Here is a 16,910-nt window from a genome sequence, read left to right as displayed (position 1 = left end):
GAAGCTATTTCAAGTAGCGTTTGAGCTTATAGCTTATAACTTCTCACTTTTTCTTCCAATTTTACCCTTATTATTTCATTTAAATTGTATTTTTATCCATTATAATTTTTATAATAAGCTACGTAATAAAGACTACTATCCCTTTATTCCAATTTTTGTATATATATATCAGCTGACCTTTTTTTTTTTTTTAAAAAAAATATATACCTTCGTTTTTTTTTTACGAAACAAAATACTATTATTCTATTAGTGTTACTTTTATTTTTATTTTTTAGGTAAGTGTTATTTTCTTTATTCTCTGTTATTATTATTACTCTATTAGTGCTACCTTTTTTTTTTTTTGTTTTTGAGGTAAATGTTATTTTTTTTTATAAAGTGGAAACACTTAAATGATAATAAATATAAGACAAAATTTTAGTTAATAAAATTTAATTTAATTTATAATACATAGGATATATTAAATTAATAAATTTAAAGTATTTTTTTTTTAAAGAAAATTAGTTTACAAAATTACAAATACTTAAATTAATGATATAATTTTTATTATGAATTAAGAATACCCTTTATGTCATTTTACATTTATCAGCTAGTTGAACCGCTATTTTTACCAAACACTTCAGTTAGCTTATCAGCTAAAAGCTATCAGCTAATTTATCAGCTATAAGCTATCAGCTAGCTTATCAGCTAAAAGCTATCGGCTAGCTTATCAGCTATCCGCTATTTTTACCAAACAGAGCCATAATCATATTCGAACCACTTGTACAACCTATCACTGCGAGGACATCTACACAAAAGTTGGCTTCACGGTGTGTGTGACACACAATGACCTCCATTCTATTGTTGTATGTAATTTTGTATTCTCTAATATGCACAACTTGTGCTTAAAAAGAAATATACAATTGAAAAGAAATATACAATTAAAAAGAAAAGTGGGTATCTTATTATTTCGGAAACTAAATCATAAGTCGACACGTGTCCAATCGTTGGTTCCACCGTCTCTTAATAGTCGTTGATCAACTTATTATAAGCAATCACCAAATTCAAATGAACTAGGACGCAAATCCATCCAGGTTCATTACATCTATTTCTCTTTCTCTTTCCTATTCCTCTTAGTTGAAGAAACTCAAAAGCAAGCATGTAATGTATTATTCATAACATAACAGAAAGAAAAAAAGTACCAACAAGTTCTTACCTCAAAAAGCTTCATCTAACAAAATGGAAGAAGAAAGAGGCAGTTACAAGAACAAGAGTTTGTTATTATCAAAAGGAAAAAAAGAAGACATTTATCATGTACTTTACAAGGTTCCTTATGGTGATAGTCCTTATGTCAGAGCCAAACATGCTCAGGTATATAGATACACTTCAATTACTCTTTTTCTTATTTGTCCTTGTCTTTGATTAATGACATAGATTCATTTTTACTTTCTTAGTATAATAATTGTTTGAATATTTTGCATGAATCTATCAGACTAGAACTGTTGTTAAAACTTAGAAGCAAAAATTTAGAGAGACTAAAAACGAAAAATAATACCGTCTTCGGTTCTATACATAAGAGAAAGTATATAAATTTTGATGTATTTGGTTAAAAAATTGGACCAAATACATTAAATTTTGTTAACCTAACTTTCTTTTATATACAGAATAATATCGGATGTAGTATATTTACGGGGAACAAAAACTTATTTTACTCGGAGTTAAAAGTAGATCAAAATACTTGAAAAAAAGTAAATCAAAATAATTTGCTAGGACTTTGATGTCATTACTATCTCTATCGTGATTTTAGTTAAAAGTGAGATATATAAGTGAGGTGATTTTGTGTTTAGATAGATTTAGTTAAAGGTGATTAATATATTTGAAATAACAAATTATATAGTTTGGAGGTAAATGCTTGTTAATTTTGATAATGGATTCAAGTAATTTGGATGGCTTTCAAAATGTTCACAATATATAATTTAGATTTGAACAAATCCAGATTTTTTTTTTGACAAGCAAATCCAGATTTTGTTGCATTTATAGTTAATATGCAGTGGTTTTGATTTAGGGTCTACAAAAAAAAAAAACTGCAATTGCAGCCACAATATAATGGGTTTGTTGTTCTTCATAATGCTACCTCAACTGCAATTTCGATCAAATTAACTGCATTTTTTCATATGAGGATCGATAGTAACACACTCTATAATTTGTTGAAATTCAAATGGATCCCAGTAAATTATCTAGGCCCCTCGTAAATTTAGTGGAACCCATTTAAAATTGAACCAATTAAAGTGAGTGTGTTGGAAAAAGTGTGTTAGAGAGTGTGGTTCTAGCATAACCGTAACCGCGTCCTCAATTAAAAATTAAGTTAATACTTTGTAAGATTCATTTCACTCAAATCTCATTTTACACTGTTCTCTGGTTTTTTTTTTTTCTTCTTTTAATTACAAGTTCTTTTGCCTATACCTCTCAAATTTCTTACTAGGTGTGTGTGTGACAATGTTCACTCTAATAATATCAATATAATGTGAATTATGTAGCTGGTAGAGAAGGATCCGGAAGCTGCAATTGTATTATTTTGGAAAGCAATAAATGCAGGGGACAAAGTGGATAGTGCTTTGAAGGATATGGCAGTGGTGATGAAGCAATTAGACAGATCCGAAGAAGCCATCGAAGCCATCTCTTCGTTTCGAGGCCTTTGCTCCAAACAATCCCAGGAATCCCTTGATAATGTACTAATTGATCTTTACAAGGTACAAATCACATATTTTAAGCTATTCTTTTCAATTATAATTTAGATTCAATTGGTATGCAGTTAGTGTAAAGATTTGTTATACTGTCAATATTTGAAGCATAATGTGTACAACTTGTAATTGATTCGTTAAAATGTCCGGTTAATCAGCAAGGAATGTACATGCTATTTTTTTGTACAATAAATATAGTGTCTTTATACTTTGAGTGTATTAATTAGATCTAAGTTAATTAGAATTTCTTGTGAATGACAGAAATGTGGGAAAATAGACGAGGAAATAGATTTGTTGAAGCAAAAGCTGAAATTGATCTACCAAGGTGAAGCCTTCAATGGGAAACTCACAAAGACTGCACGGTCTCATGGCAAGAAGTTTCAAGTTTCTATTAAACAAGAAACTTCAAGATTACTGGTAATTTATCTTAACTAAACCTCTCTTTTGATTACACACTATGCTTTCTCCTTTGCAGAATGTTAATGTAAATATATAATTTAGTTCTTGCACATTGATCGACAAGTGTAATGTAAAAAGTAATATGATTTAAAATAAAGTGATGTGGGACAATGGAACAAATATTATCTATAAGATCATAGTTAGGTCACTGCTAATAAAGCTGGCAAAAATGATATTGAAAAATAATAAATTGTCCACATCAAATCATATTGAATAAGGCCTTTTTAAAAAATAAGATAAGATGTGTTCATATACTACAGCCAGGTTATGATTATACACCACACAATCGAATATATGATTTTGTTCTTTGAGTTTTGTGTGAATAGATTCCATATGGGTCCATTTAAAGGTCCACCTATAAAAAAGGAGAGGGAAGAGGGTTTACACCAAAATAATTAGAGTGGAAATTTAAGGTGGAATTTGGAAACATAAGAATGTTTTTTGAGATACTTGTAGTTTAAGTTGGACCAGTTACTTTAATATACAGTTAGGTGTGCAGTCATATATCTATCTGTCCATATCAGATCAGATTTAATAAAATCTATTTATGATTTTGTTGAGTTTTGTACTTTTAAGTATGACAAATACTTACTTCAAGACAAAGTAAAGGGTGTGACAAATACAATTCTTGATCAAATTTTACTTACCTCCTAGTCGAACTCTGGATTACCAGAAGGTAGAGCCCCTTTTCTCTGGGAATCGGAGGGATAACACAAGAAAAATACAATTACATACATTATTGGAAAAAACCTAATTCTCGTATAGAAAAGATATATAAAGAAAGTCATCTCTTACAAGTCGGATTTGCGAAGATTTTTTTTTTTAAAGAAAGTCGGTCTTGTAAAGAAGAATTAAGCTCAATGTAACAAATTGATATTATATCAAAGTCTATCGTTCGAGTCACCCATCATTTGTATCCACACACCAAGTAGAGAATTTTGTTCCTTCAAAAAAAAAAAAGTATAGAATTTTGAGAAATGGAAAGTTCTTACAAGAGTTGTTGGTGTATAAAATGTAATTAGTTTTATAGTGGCTAGACCTTGAGGAATGTTTACTGCTTATAGCTTTTTATCACAATTATAAAACTTTTATTTTATTTTCAATTTGTTTGCTATTTGTAATAATTATTACACAGATACTGAAATTTTAAGAAATATCGTTTTCAATATGCTTGTATACATATTTGAAAATAGAAATGAGATTAAAAACAATGCGCACTTTAGTAATTTAAAGTGTAAACATAAAATATTTTCTGTATACTATTTTTGTCTGAGTAAGTGGGTCCTAGTTTTTTTGTTTCCATACTTTTATGTTAGATTTTGCTTCCATCTTTAAGTTTCTATTGTATACTTGGTTACAAGATTTGTTTGTACCTATTTATCTAAACATTTTTCCACAGGGAAACCTGGGCTGGGCCTACATGCAAAAGATGAACTACGTGATGGCCGAGGCGGTGTATCGGAAAGCCCAAATGATCGATCCAGATTGTAACAAAGCATGTAATTTGGGTCTATGTCTCATTAGACAAGCACGGTATGAAGAGGCACAGTTGATTATTGATGATATATTAAAAGGAGAACTTCCAGGTTCAGATGATATCAAGTCAAAGAAAAGGGCTCAAGATCTCTTAGAAGAGTTGAGATCCTTGCTACCTACACCATGTCCATTGGATATTTTGGTTATGGATGATGAGTTCATTAAAGGGATAGAACAGTTGATGAATGAATGGGGTCCAGTTAGATCAAAGAGACTTCCAATTTTTGAAGAGATTTCTTCTTGTAGAGATCAATTAGCTTGTTAATTTTTTTAAAAAAATTTGTACATAGCTTTTTTTGGATTGTGAAACTAGCTTCTTTTTTTGATAGATTTTTCTTTCTTTCTTTTCCATAATAGTGGAGGGTTTTAATTTCATTTTTTGGAAAGAGGTGTATAAGATAAGGTGTGAACTTTTTAAATGCTTGTTTGAAAATCACATAGTCCTCAAAAGTGTAAGTTGAAGACAATAAGGCAATATGTTTCTAGTTTCTTGATCGATTGACTCATGGGTTGATGTGAAAGTATCACTTAACACCATGAATTGCAGTGAATTTCACAATGTAAATTATCAGTGATGAGAATAAACGTGTTTGAAAAGCTATAGATTGAAGAGCTCAATCACAATGTAAAATGACACGTTGTCTTCTATTTAACACTACCTATGCGCTTTGACATGTGATATAGGGACTCATCGGAATGATTTATTTTTTAGCTTATTAAAAAATAGCTTATGCAAATAAGTAAATTTTTATGTCAATTCATAAATTGTCATTAATAAAATTTATATTTTCATAAATAGTTTTTTTGTCTTCATAAACTATTTTATTAAACTTATGAATAATACATAAAAACTTATTTATTTGCATAAGTAGTTTTGCATAAACGCAAAAATAAGTTAATTTTAATGGACCTGTGATTAATTAATAAACAGATGTGTGCGATTAAGAAAATATTAGTTTTTTAGGTCATTATCAAATTAGTTTCTAACTTTATTAATATTTTAAATTAGTCTCCATCTTTGTCAAAAGTTTTTCAATTTGGTCTCTCGTCGTGTGACAAAAACATGAAAACAAATACCTAATTGAGAAACTTAAAAGACTAATTTAAAATATATTAATAGAGTTCAGAGACTAATTTGAGAATGTCTTACCAACACCGATCAATTTGATGATTTACTCTAATTTGAATGATAAAATATTGTAAATTGTTTTTGCACGTAGATTCAATCAATTCAGCACTCACGCACGCATTTCTCCCTCCACCTACCTTCGTCCGTTCCTTCTTTTCTTCGTCGTTTGAACCCATTTTCAATCCCCATCAACGAAACCCAGTTGAATTCTGATTCAAATGGCACAAAAAGAACCCATAATAATCAGAGACAAAACCCAAATGAGAAACTGGTCAAGAACAATGAGATCCCAATCCAAACTCATTGCACTTGTTCCCACAATGGGTTACCTTCATCAAGGTCACCTTTCTCTCATAACTCAAGCTCACAAACACGCCAATCTCATTGTTGTTTCAATCTACGTTAACCCTGGTCAGTTTTCACCTAATGAAGATCTTTCCACTTACCCTTCTGATTTTCAAGGTGATTTGAAAAAGCTTATCAATGTTCCTGGTGGTGTTGATGTTGTTTTTAATCCTAAGAATTTGTATGATTATGGTGGAAGTGATGGTGATGGTGATGATGGTGGTGAAAAGGGTGATGGGGTTGTTTCTTGTGTTGAAAAGAGTGGTTTTGGACATGAGAGTTGGGTTAGAGTTGAGAGGCTTGAAAAGGGTCTTTGTGGAATGAGTAGACCTATTTTCTTTAGAGGGGTTGCTACTATTGTTACTAAGTTGTTTAATATTGTTGAGCCTGATTTTGCTGTATTTGGGAAAAAGGATTATCAGCAGTGGAGAGTTATTCAGAGAATGGTAATTTTTCTTCTTCTTCTTTTTCCTTTAGTTTTGAGGCTTGTTTGAATTGGTTTATCTAGTGATATAAACAGTTGTGAGTTTGTTTTAAAGAGTTTATGGAAATAACTTATGACATGTTCATAAGTTGTTTTAAGCTTATTTTCAGTAAGCTCTCCAAGATAGGTTATATGCAGGGACCCATCCAATTGGGGGCAGCTGAGAAATGTTTAGGATGCATTTGCGTAGCTTGCTTATCTGCGTTTATCTTCTGACATAACTAGCTATGAAACACGAATATAGACACCTGACATGACACCGACATTGAGACACACGTACTGATAATAATTTGAGAAAATGACGTAATTCAATGTAATCATGTGTGTTGGTGTCATGCCGGTGTTGGATGCTGTTACCTGTTGAACATTGGACACATCTTCAATATGAAGTGTCGGTGCTGTAGAGATAACTAGTTGTTTGTTTTGATTTATTTATTTGAGTTTATCTACCTGCATAACCACTTGTGAAACTGTTTGCAAGAGCTTATGAAAACAATTTATAAGTTGTCTGTTAGCTATTTTGTTTATGTAGATAGTTTATAGCTTATATGAAACCATTTTGACTTTATTGTATCTTTTGTTGCTTTAAGCACTTAATTGAGTTGTTTTTCTAAACAAGGCCTGAATATTTGTAAGTTGCTTATGTAAATAACTTATGCTTTTGTAAGTTGTTTATCTACATATACGCTTTTTGGGATTTTTTATGAAAAGAACTTATAACTAATATTAAATAAATTTAGCTATCAATTGTTAGACCAATTGCGGAATAGGCTTACTCTTGGGGTAATAAGTAGGGGTGTTCAAAAATTGTGGTTAACCTTAACTAAATCATTTCAAAATTTTAAAACCAAAACCATTTGATTAAAAAACCGAACCAGTCCATTTTGAAAAAACAGTTACAGAAACTGTAACCACATGTAAAACAGGTTTAGAAACCGGTTCTAAATATTCACTCAATCTCCTCCTAATCCTACCCCAATCGAACGATAATCTTCCAATTAGCAGCTCCGTCACCGTCGTCCTTGTTGGAGGCCACTATCTCCTCTTCGAATCGCAGCGTTTCCTCTTGAAATCACAACTTCTCCGCCGAAATCACATCTTCTTCCCCGGAATTGTAACTTCCATATCAAACTCACATCAGTAAGCAAGTTTGTTAGAGAAAGCAAGTTCATTGATACCTGATGATGATGGCATAGAAGACATCAAAACGTAGATTGTTTGTAAGCTTGGATCGATAAGCTTCAAATATCAAACTGTCACGATAGAATGGATCCACCACCATGGAAATGGATCTGATAACCTTAGAGAGATAGAGGCGTGTGAAACTCTCTTTCTTTCTTTTTTTGTTTCTCTCTCTCTCTTTTTTTCTTTAAGTTAAAAAATCGGTTTTTATTACAAACCGTAGCCGAACCGGTTTTGAACCATAACCGAACCGGTTTTACTAGAAAACCGGAAAGTGGTTTCAAGAACCAAACCTAAACCAATATTTGGTTTGGTTTGGTTTAGGTTTTAAACCATGCACACCCCTAGTAATAAGTATGTGAGTCTCGGCGGAAGAACTGTTCTTCTTAATTGCGTCTTAAATGCAATCCCTATTTTCTATTTATCCTTCTTGAAAATTCCGGCGAAGATGTTAAAGATGGTGATCCGGATACAAAGATATTTTCTTTGTGGAGGTCTTAGAGGTGGCCGTAATACTTGTTGGGTTAAATGGAGGAAGGTTTGTCATCCAAGATCAAAGGGAGGTTTGGGGGTTAGGGATATGAGAGTGGTGAATATGAGTCTTTTAGCGAAATGGAAATGGCGTCTACTTCAAAAGGAGCATTCCCTTTGGAAGCAAGTCTTGATTTAAAAGTATGGGGACCAAGTTAGTGGTTTGGCACCGGTGGAGGGGTTTAGGTGGCCAAGGTTTACCTCCCTGTGGTGGAAAGATTTGATGTCTTTGGAGGGGAGCGTGGGCAAAAATTGGTTCACAAATAGGGTGGTGTGAAAGGTAGGCAATGGGAGTAACACTAGTTTTTGGAAGGATAGGTGGATTGGTGACTTACTTTTGTGTGTTGCGTTCCCTCGACTTTTTGTTATCTCATCTCAAAAGGAGGTTAAGGTGCGGGACGTGTCGGTGATGCAAGAAGGGGTGCGTCGGTGGAATCTTGTTTGGAGGAGACATCCGTTTTTGTGGGAAACGAATCTTATTAGTACCCTAGTGGCTAGCATTGAAGGGATCACTTTGGGGAATGATGAAGATGATTGGGCGTGGACTCCGGAGGAAGGTGGGAAGTTCTCGGTGCGTTCTTCCTATAGAGTGTTGGAGTCTTTATTACTTTTAGAGGAAGGGTTGAGTGCGTTGGAGGAAAGGGTGTTGGCAAGTTTATGGAAGAGTCCGGCACCTTCCAAAGTGGTGGCTTTTTCTTTGACTTTACTTATTGATCGAATTCCCAGTCAAGTAAACCTTGTGTTTTGGCACATTTTAGATCCGGAGGTGCCCCTTACTTGTGTGTTGTGTGGGCAAAGGGAGGAGTCATCTACTCATCTATTCTTGCATTGTGAGGTGGCCGCTAAGATTTGGCGTGGAGTGTTGAATTGGCTAGATATGTTCATTACACCTCAGAATTTGTATGTGCATTTCGAATCTTGGAATGGTGAAGCGACCTCTAAGCGGCTTTTGAAAGGTTTTCGTTTAATATGGCATGCCACAATTTGGTTGATTTGGAAGGAGAGAAATGCGAAGATTTTTAAAAACCAATTTAAGGAGGTTGATGAGATTATCGACGAAATAAAAGTGTTGTCTTGGTTTTGGGTTTTGAGTAGGCTCAAGATTGCTTCTTGTCTATTCTATGAGTGGTCGTGGAATCCTAGAGAGTGCCTAAAGAGGAGGTGAGGACTGCTGTTGGTTTGGAAGCTGTAGGGGAGTTCTGTTGGGTCTGTACAGCCGCTTCTGTGTTGCTGATATAAGGGTTTTCTGATGTGTATTGTTTGCTTGGCATGTTGTTTTTCTGCTGGATGGTAGTAGACATCTGTTTTGCTGTGTTTTGTGGCATCTGTTTAGCCTTTTTATGCCTTGCGGCTGTTGGTTTTTTCCTGGTGTGGTGATGTAATTTTAAGGCTATGTTTTTGTTCCTTCCAGCCTATTGCACTCCTTGTGCTAGGCTGCTTTGTTTGAAATAAAATTATGCTGTTTCAAAAAAATAAAATGAGTACCTAAGTTATGTCATTGTGTGTTATTCTCATTCTTGCTACATCAGCTGGTTATACCCTTGTTCCCTATGCTTCTAAAAGTGAGGTTGGCAATGGTTGGATGATTAAGGTTTATGATGTTGTTCCCTAATGCTTCATTTTATTTTACAAAACTGCCTATAAGCTCATCTAACACCAAGTGCCTTTCTGGTATTAACTATTCACTTTTGACGAATCAATTGAACAGCTTAAAAATGTAGGAGGCTCATTTTAGATTTTTAGTTGAACTATGGTATTTGGCACCATATCAAAACTCAGCCGAAAGCAATCCGCCACCTTGGCCATTGCTTTGGCTTCAACCCTGTGAAACGTTACAAGTATGCTTCAAGATTTCAAATGATTACTTATGTTTATGAATCCCATTTGGGATGGTAGGCTGAACATGGCATCAAAGTAGTTCCGGACTGTCTGAAAAGCTTGATCACTGTCTGATACTATTAGACTTCTCATTAGGGAACAGTTATATGTGCAGTTTCTATTATTTGTTGACAGTTATATGTGCAGTTTTTCATGTAGCCGACCCCACTTAGTGGGATAAGGCTTGGTTGTTGTTGTTTTTTTTTTTTTTGCACAAATGGTTGTTGTTGTTGTATATGTGCAGTTTTTATTATATATGACGGTTATACGTGTTTTATGAATTGTTGTATAAATAGGAAAGTTATGAAAAAGGGAGGGGAGTAATTTAATTTGGAATAAGATTAGGGAAGGAGAGATCCGAGACTCTCGAATTTCTTGGAGAACCCATAGGGAAACCTTGACCTTATCAATTCCTTTCTTTTTAATACTTTCTGTTGTAACAATTGTGCAAGTGTATGTTTGAAACCCTGATTGAGAACCTTTCTCCGGTGATTGGTCAATAATATTTTGTTATTGTCCATAAATAATTTTGCAGGTTCGAGATCTTGATTTTTCTATAAAAGTGATAGGTTGTGAAATAACAAGGGAAAATGATGGCCTGGCGATGAGTTCACGCAATGTACATCTTTCACTTGAAGAGAGGGAAAAGGTTTTATTTTATTCATAGTTCTTTGATTATCCGAAACATGCCATGATATTTAATATTAGTCCAATAATAAAAATAATGTTGATAATGTATTGTTGACAATATAAAGCTTTCTGATGTGCTATCCTCTTCATTTTCCGGCTTTAAAAACTACAAACCCCTTGATCCATTTTTTCGTATTATTTGTCTTCCATCTTCAGCTTGGTAACACTTTCGAATCCTTTTGTAGGCGCTATCTATAAGCAAATCATTAACAACAGCCAAGTCAGCGGCAGAAGATGGTCAGGTGGATTGTGAGAAATTGAGGAATTTAGTCATCCAATGTATTACTGAAGCTGGGGGAAGAATTGATTATGCTGAGGTGAGATGTTAATTTTATTTATTTATTTTGAGTTGAGTGTAATGAAACCTTCACTTAAACTTCATCTAAAAGCACCCAGTTCTGTGGTTGGCCTGTTGGTAGTCTAGTCCATGCACAACTTTACAACCCTCCTAAATTATTTACACTGTCTCCATAATTTATTTACAACCTATGAGGACCAAATTCATGAATGTAAAACTTATTTGATTGATGTATGTATGCCATCTGAAATATGCCTGCATCTATCAGAGCCTTAATTAAACCAAAGCAATAGGGAATTAAGAGGTTATGAATAAATTTAGGTATTTTACAATGTTAACTACTAACTTGATACTTTTTTCATGCAGATTGTTGATCAACAGAGCTTAGAGAAAGTGAAATTTATCAAAGGTCCTGTTGTGTTCTGCATTGCTGCATTTTTTGGGAAAGTCAGGCTTATAGACAACATGGAAATCAACTTGTAAAACGGCTGCAATAATTTAATCTAACCTTGTGTCATCTCAGTTATTGGTTAGCATTTCATGGGGTTAGCAGTCAATGGAGTATAGGATATAGAGATATTTTTCGACAATCATTTTACCGGCCCATGATATTTTGTGCGAGCTGCTACCTATGTCACTGTTAGGAATCAGTGAACTGGTCTTTTTCCTTTACTGGACAAAAAATACTTGCATATATTATTTATAGGTTTAACTATATGCTGAATAACAGCTCAATGATAGCGGAGAAGAGGATTGAAGCTTGGTGACTGCAAAATGTGGAATGGAATAATTTGGACGGGTATTTGTATGGCTTTGTTCTAGCAAGATAAGCCACTGTTCATTCAAGATTATTTTTATTGGTATGGTTTTGTTCTAGCAAAACTATGACAACTGCAGAGCATAGCACAAGGTACAAAGCATATGTTGGGGATAGCTAGGGAGTAGGTTGTGTGAACATCTGCAAGCTAACCTTGTGGATTAGTTTTTTCAACCTTTTGATGAATTGTTTAAGCTCTTCAGGGTTTTCTTGCTCTTCTTAACCATGATTTCTAGTTCTTTCATTTATACAATAATTTGGATTTTGAATTTTCTTCACTATGCCACTGTGATTTTAATTACATACTTTTAAATGCTTGACCCCTATCTAAAAATTGATCTTGGAGAATAATTTGCTTATAGCCAGGACAGGATAACAACAACTCTTTGAAACACACTTCAATGTGAGTGTATGTCTTTGTTTGTCATTCTTTAATCAAGTACTATCCGGATCATTATTTGGACAAAACCTGATATCTATTATAACACTCAAGCACACATAAATTATCAAAAGCCATAATCGTTATTCAAAATATTGTTTAGAATTTTTATTAATATTAGGACCAAATTTTGCACATTAAAGATGACTTATTAGCTGCAAGATTATGATAATTTCTTCTACATCAACTACAAATGTGGATAAGTTCAATGACATGCTCCTATGGCTAGTTTGTGTTCAATAAGTTGAATGATTCTTCTTTTGGAGGGGTGATGCCCATCTACAAAACAGGGGTGCCTAGTCATACTGTTGCCTTGATATCAGTGTCAATCTGATCTTAACCCTCCGGTGAACTGAGACCATGGCAGTGGTAGAAAAACAAGGATTTTCCTGTTCTAAACCCACACTATGTATAGAAACATGTCACGTTTCAATAACAACTGAAGTACCATATCTGTAACATGCTTCTCTACGTGAATGGGCACCTTTGATCGCTCATCAGTCTTAGGGAAGGAACTTCATAGTGATGGTGAAGTTATTCGGGTTGGCAATGTTGGAGCTGGTTACTAGCTGAGGTGGGAAAGCTTGATGTTGGTTTGTCAGGAGTGTAATTGCAGTGGGTGTCGTAAATGGATTGGAGTTCATAATGTGTATTTGAATGGTCTACATGAAGGATTCATTGAAACGATCATGTGAAGCCAACCTCATTGATGGATTTTTTGAGCTAGAGAAGATGAAAGTGGTGGTGAGGCGTGGTTTGGGAATGAAAGCATCAAATGATAAGGGTAGTTCCTTTTTTATGGAGGACAAGGAAACCTTATTAGAAGAAAAGAGAAGAGGATTCTGGGTTATTTTTCTCCACCTTCATTCTTCAATAACAAAAGTTCAAACCCAAACTGTCAATGTTTAAGAATATCACAGTGCATGGCTTGCTACAGATGAACAATGTAAATACAAAAAAAAAAAAATCACATATGCAGGGTAAAGAAAAATAGGCAATATGAAACTTAACTAAGCAATGGCTGGTTTGTAATAGAGAAAACATCATAATCCTCACGAAATGCTGAAAATCCCACCTAAACTATATAGAGAACGACAAATTAGCACTAAACTATGTGAGACAAAATGGTGAAGTGAAGACTAGCATTGCACACTATACAAACAGTGTCATATAAAACTGATGAATATCATAGATGTAAGAAGAATGTAAATCTCAAAAGGTCAAAAGCACTATGGATAGTAGAGGCAATTGCAATCAGCTAGCGAAAATCATATCGAGTGGGAGAGACTTTGACATAGTTGAAGCCACCAACGGAAAGGTTCATTCATTTAGAACAGTTGAAGCCACCACAGATTGAAAGAACAATAATGAGAATTAGGGCAATTATGATACCCAGAACAATTAGCTTTATCTTCATATTTTGGAACCACATCTTTCTCCTAAGCTTGGTTCCATGTTGCCTGAAATCTTGTGCCTGCAAAATCATATATGAATTGAAAGTCACAAAAATGATAGCCAACAATTTGAAATTTTTTCAAAAAAGTCAACTTTGATTAAAGAGACATCAATCTTTCGAGGTACAATGTGAACCAAATTCAGTGTTTGAAAGTAAAGAAACGAAGAAAAACAATACCATGTCTGAAATATACTACAGTTTACACCATCTCAAAAAATTAATCGATACTATGAATCGTGTAATAGATATAGACATGCTTGCCTTACTGTACACATGCTTGCCTTACTGATGATTTGTTTTTACAAACATACACGCATCAAAAGGTACTTGAGAAAATTTGGTTTACTAATGTTACTAACACTCAACAATATTGTGTACAATATACCAGATTTACCTTTTAAGTCTTTGTTGTGATAACGTAAAACGAAAATGTGGCAAAATGCAAACCCACATGAATCACATACCTATTACAACATTCCATTCCATGTAACTATGACATTTATCATTACATATAATGTTTGATAATTGCTCATGAAAATCCTCTTGCCTATTAACTATATATGGGTCTTTGTTGCATCTGTCCAAAACCATTTTTATGATTGAAGATTACACAAAGTATAGATTGGATATTAGTAATTTAGTATCAAATTTCAGATTGTAGATGCGTATGCTTACAATAATAACGACTTCAATATTGAAAACTAAAAACACAACTTTGAGTTGTGCAGGAGAGAGCAGGGGACGATTTTGTACCATCTATAACAAGCTATCACCCTGCACTTTTATAAAACTGCTGTGCTAAAAGGTTATTAATATAAAAAATGAAATTATAGAAACCAACAGACCTGAGAGCGAAGGTTCTCTGTCTTGTCTACTAAAAGCTCAATTTTCTCCCCGCGGTCTAGAACCTGCCAAAATGGATAAATATTATAGAGAATTCCATATCTCACACACTCACATTCAGTAGATTAAACAACTTTAAATACGATCACTTGATAAAAAAAAAATAGAAACAACAATTATAATCATGAGAAAGTTTAGTTTCTGCAAACAATTTTCCTGGCAATAGAGAAGGGAAAATGATAAGGATGTAAGTGGTAAACCTTCTCAATATTCTCCATCATAACTCCTTTGACCTCTGAAACCTGAGCTTGCACTTTAGAAAGCTTGCTAATCTCCTCTGGGTGTTCAACACAGTACTGCATCTGCTCCTTCAACTTAGATCTACACCATGAACAACAAAGATTTCACACTAAATGTATGCCACTATCAAATTAACAAAATAAAAATTTCAGAATATGCAAATACCCGAACTCTTTGTTGAGACTCTTAGCAGCTGCATTTTCAGCTTTTCCTCCAGCATATTTCTTGCTAAAATCTTCCTTGATACGTTCAAGGAAAGCGATTGGAATCTGCCGTCCAGCAGACTCAACAGCAACAACACAGTAAGCTACGACATTCAGCAGATTTCAAGTCAGTTCCAAACTCATAATATTTTAAACCTCAACAGAAAAAGGAAAACCAAACTTCACCAAGAGAAAACCAAATATTCTAAAAACAATCAAGTTATTAACAATAAAACCAGATTTAATTCACAATTTACATTTGGGATAGTAAATTTTCTGAAACAACCAAATGTTTTCTTTCTTCCTCGGATTTCATTCTATATAGCTATAAAAAGAAACTTCCCCTCAATTTTCTATTTTATCAACAAATAATTTTTACTACCAGAATTTTAAATGTTGCTCTTAAAGTTAATAAGTATCAGAGCACCTACATCGAATACAACTTATTTAGCCACCGACGCTTCAGATTGAAGGCGTGCCTCATGTTCAACTGACACGACACATGTAGTATTCATAGCACCGACTTTTCTAATCGAAGACATGTCTGGTGTCTGACTCCACACTAACACATGTGATTACATTCAATTTTGACATTTTCTTAAATTACTACCAGTTTCAATGTACTTGTGTCTGTCTGGTATCTGCTTATGTGCTTCATAGCAATGTAATTATGTTCAATCACTCACTCACTTTTATTTTCTTAAATTATTATCAGTGTCTACATATCGGTGTCAATGTAGTGTCTCAGTGATATATATCGACAATGTAATCAAGTCAATTATCAGTCACACAAATTTATTACTTCCTATTACGCCTTATTTATATTCAAACAACAAAACCATTCACATATTTCAAAAATGTTAATCAAATCAAATCAAGCAATGCACACCGAATACAAAATGTCACTACCATTCTACTGTACACAGATCAAGGATTAACAACTAACACACATTCAAATCTAAAAATAGAAACAACAAAATCACAAAACGAAAACAAATCAATATAAGAAGAGTTAAGCAAGTTACTGAATCCGCTATCAACGAGGTAATTGAAGGTATGATCATCACAGTTGTAATTGAACTTATTGTTCGATGAAGGAAGTTTCTGAAGACACTGCGCAGCGACTGCGGTGAAGTTACCGGTGAACTCGGTGTATTCAGCGAGAATGACAGTGCCCCGAGCAACAAAGCTGTAGATCAACGATTGTTGTCCCATCGTCTCGACGCAGAGAATGACAATGCCGGTTGTAGAGAGAGAGAAAGCGATGAAGAAGAAGAATGAATGAGTAGGGTTTGTTATTTTGTAGCAGAAGAAAGTGTTGAACAAAAAGAGAAAGGAAATAAATGTGAAGTGTGTTTTGTATTTGCTAGCTTAGATGGTAAGTAAACGTGAAATAGAAGAAAAGGTGAAGTTGTTGTTAATTTGCCCTTGTGTTGTTTATTGGTTATTACGTGAATGCCCTGGCGTACGATGGTGTATTTCGAATTTGAAATTTAACTAGTGCGACGTCTAGTTAGGGGTTTGTGATGCAGTTTGGTTTGGTTTTGAGGTTAAAAATTATCCAAACTATAAGATAAAAAATAATGCGGTTTGGTTTGGTTTG

The 16,910-nt window shown here is 33.9% G+C and overlaps 3 protein-coding genes across 3 annotated transcripts; 2 read left to right on the top strand and 1 right to left on the bottom strand.

Moving 5' to 3' along the window:
* The first annotated feature begins 1,096 nt into the window (after positions 1–1,096).
* On the top strand, positions 1,097–5,315 carry LOC11409859 (protein SULFUR DEFICIENCY-INDUCED 1). The gene is made up of 4 exons (XM_003622924.4): positions 1,097–1,347; positions 2,514–2,726; positions 2,979–3,134; positions 4,576–5,315. The coding sequence occupies exons 1-4, from the start codon at positions 1,216–1,218 to the stop codon at positions 4,975–4,977; spliced, it is 903 nt and encodes a 300-aa protein (XP_003622972.1). The 5' UTR covers positions 1,097–1,215; the 3' UTR covers positions 4,978–5,315.
* A 611-nt stretch (positions 5,316–5,926) lies between these two features.
* LOC11410880 (pantoate--beta-alanine ligase) lies at positions 5,927–12,345 on the top strand. The gene is made up of 4 exons (XM_003622923.4): positions 5,927–6,632; positions 10,797–10,910; positions 11,137–11,268; positions 11,616–12,345. The coding sequence occupies exons 1-4, from the start codon at positions 6,060–6,062 to the stop codon at positions 11,730–11,732; spliced, it is 936 nt and encodes a 311-aa protein (XP_003622971.2). The 5' UTR covers positions 5,927–6,059; the 3' UTR covers positions 11,733–12,345.
* Positions 12,346–13,486: 1,141 nt separating this feature from the next.
* Positions 13,487–16,670, bottom strand: LOC11405430 (vesicle-associated membrane protein 722). Its single transcript, XM_003622921.4, has 5 exons — positions 16,333–16,670; positions 15,270–15,411; positions 15,065–15,185; positions 14,807–14,869; positions 13,487–13,979 (listed from the first exon to the last, which is right to left on the bottom strand). The coding sequence occupies exons 1-5, from the start codon at positions 16,520–16,522 to the stop codon at positions 13,830–13,832; spliced, it is 666 nt and encodes a 221-aa protein (XP_003622969.1). The 5' UTR covers positions 16,523–16,670; the 3' UTR covers positions 13,487–13,829.
* Positions 16,671–16,910: the final 240 nt, after the last annotated feature.

This window comes from Medicago truncatula, chromosome 7 (genome assembly GCF_003473485.1).
Source record: "Medicago truncatula cultivar Jemalong A17 chromosome 7, MtrunA17r5.0-ANR, whole genome shotgun sequence".
Taxonomy (NCBI): Eukaryota; Viridiplantae; Streptophyta; class Magnoliopsida; order Fabales; family Fabaceae; genus Medicago; species Medicago truncatula.
This window is presented reverse-complemented; position numbering and strand designations above follow the sequence as displayed.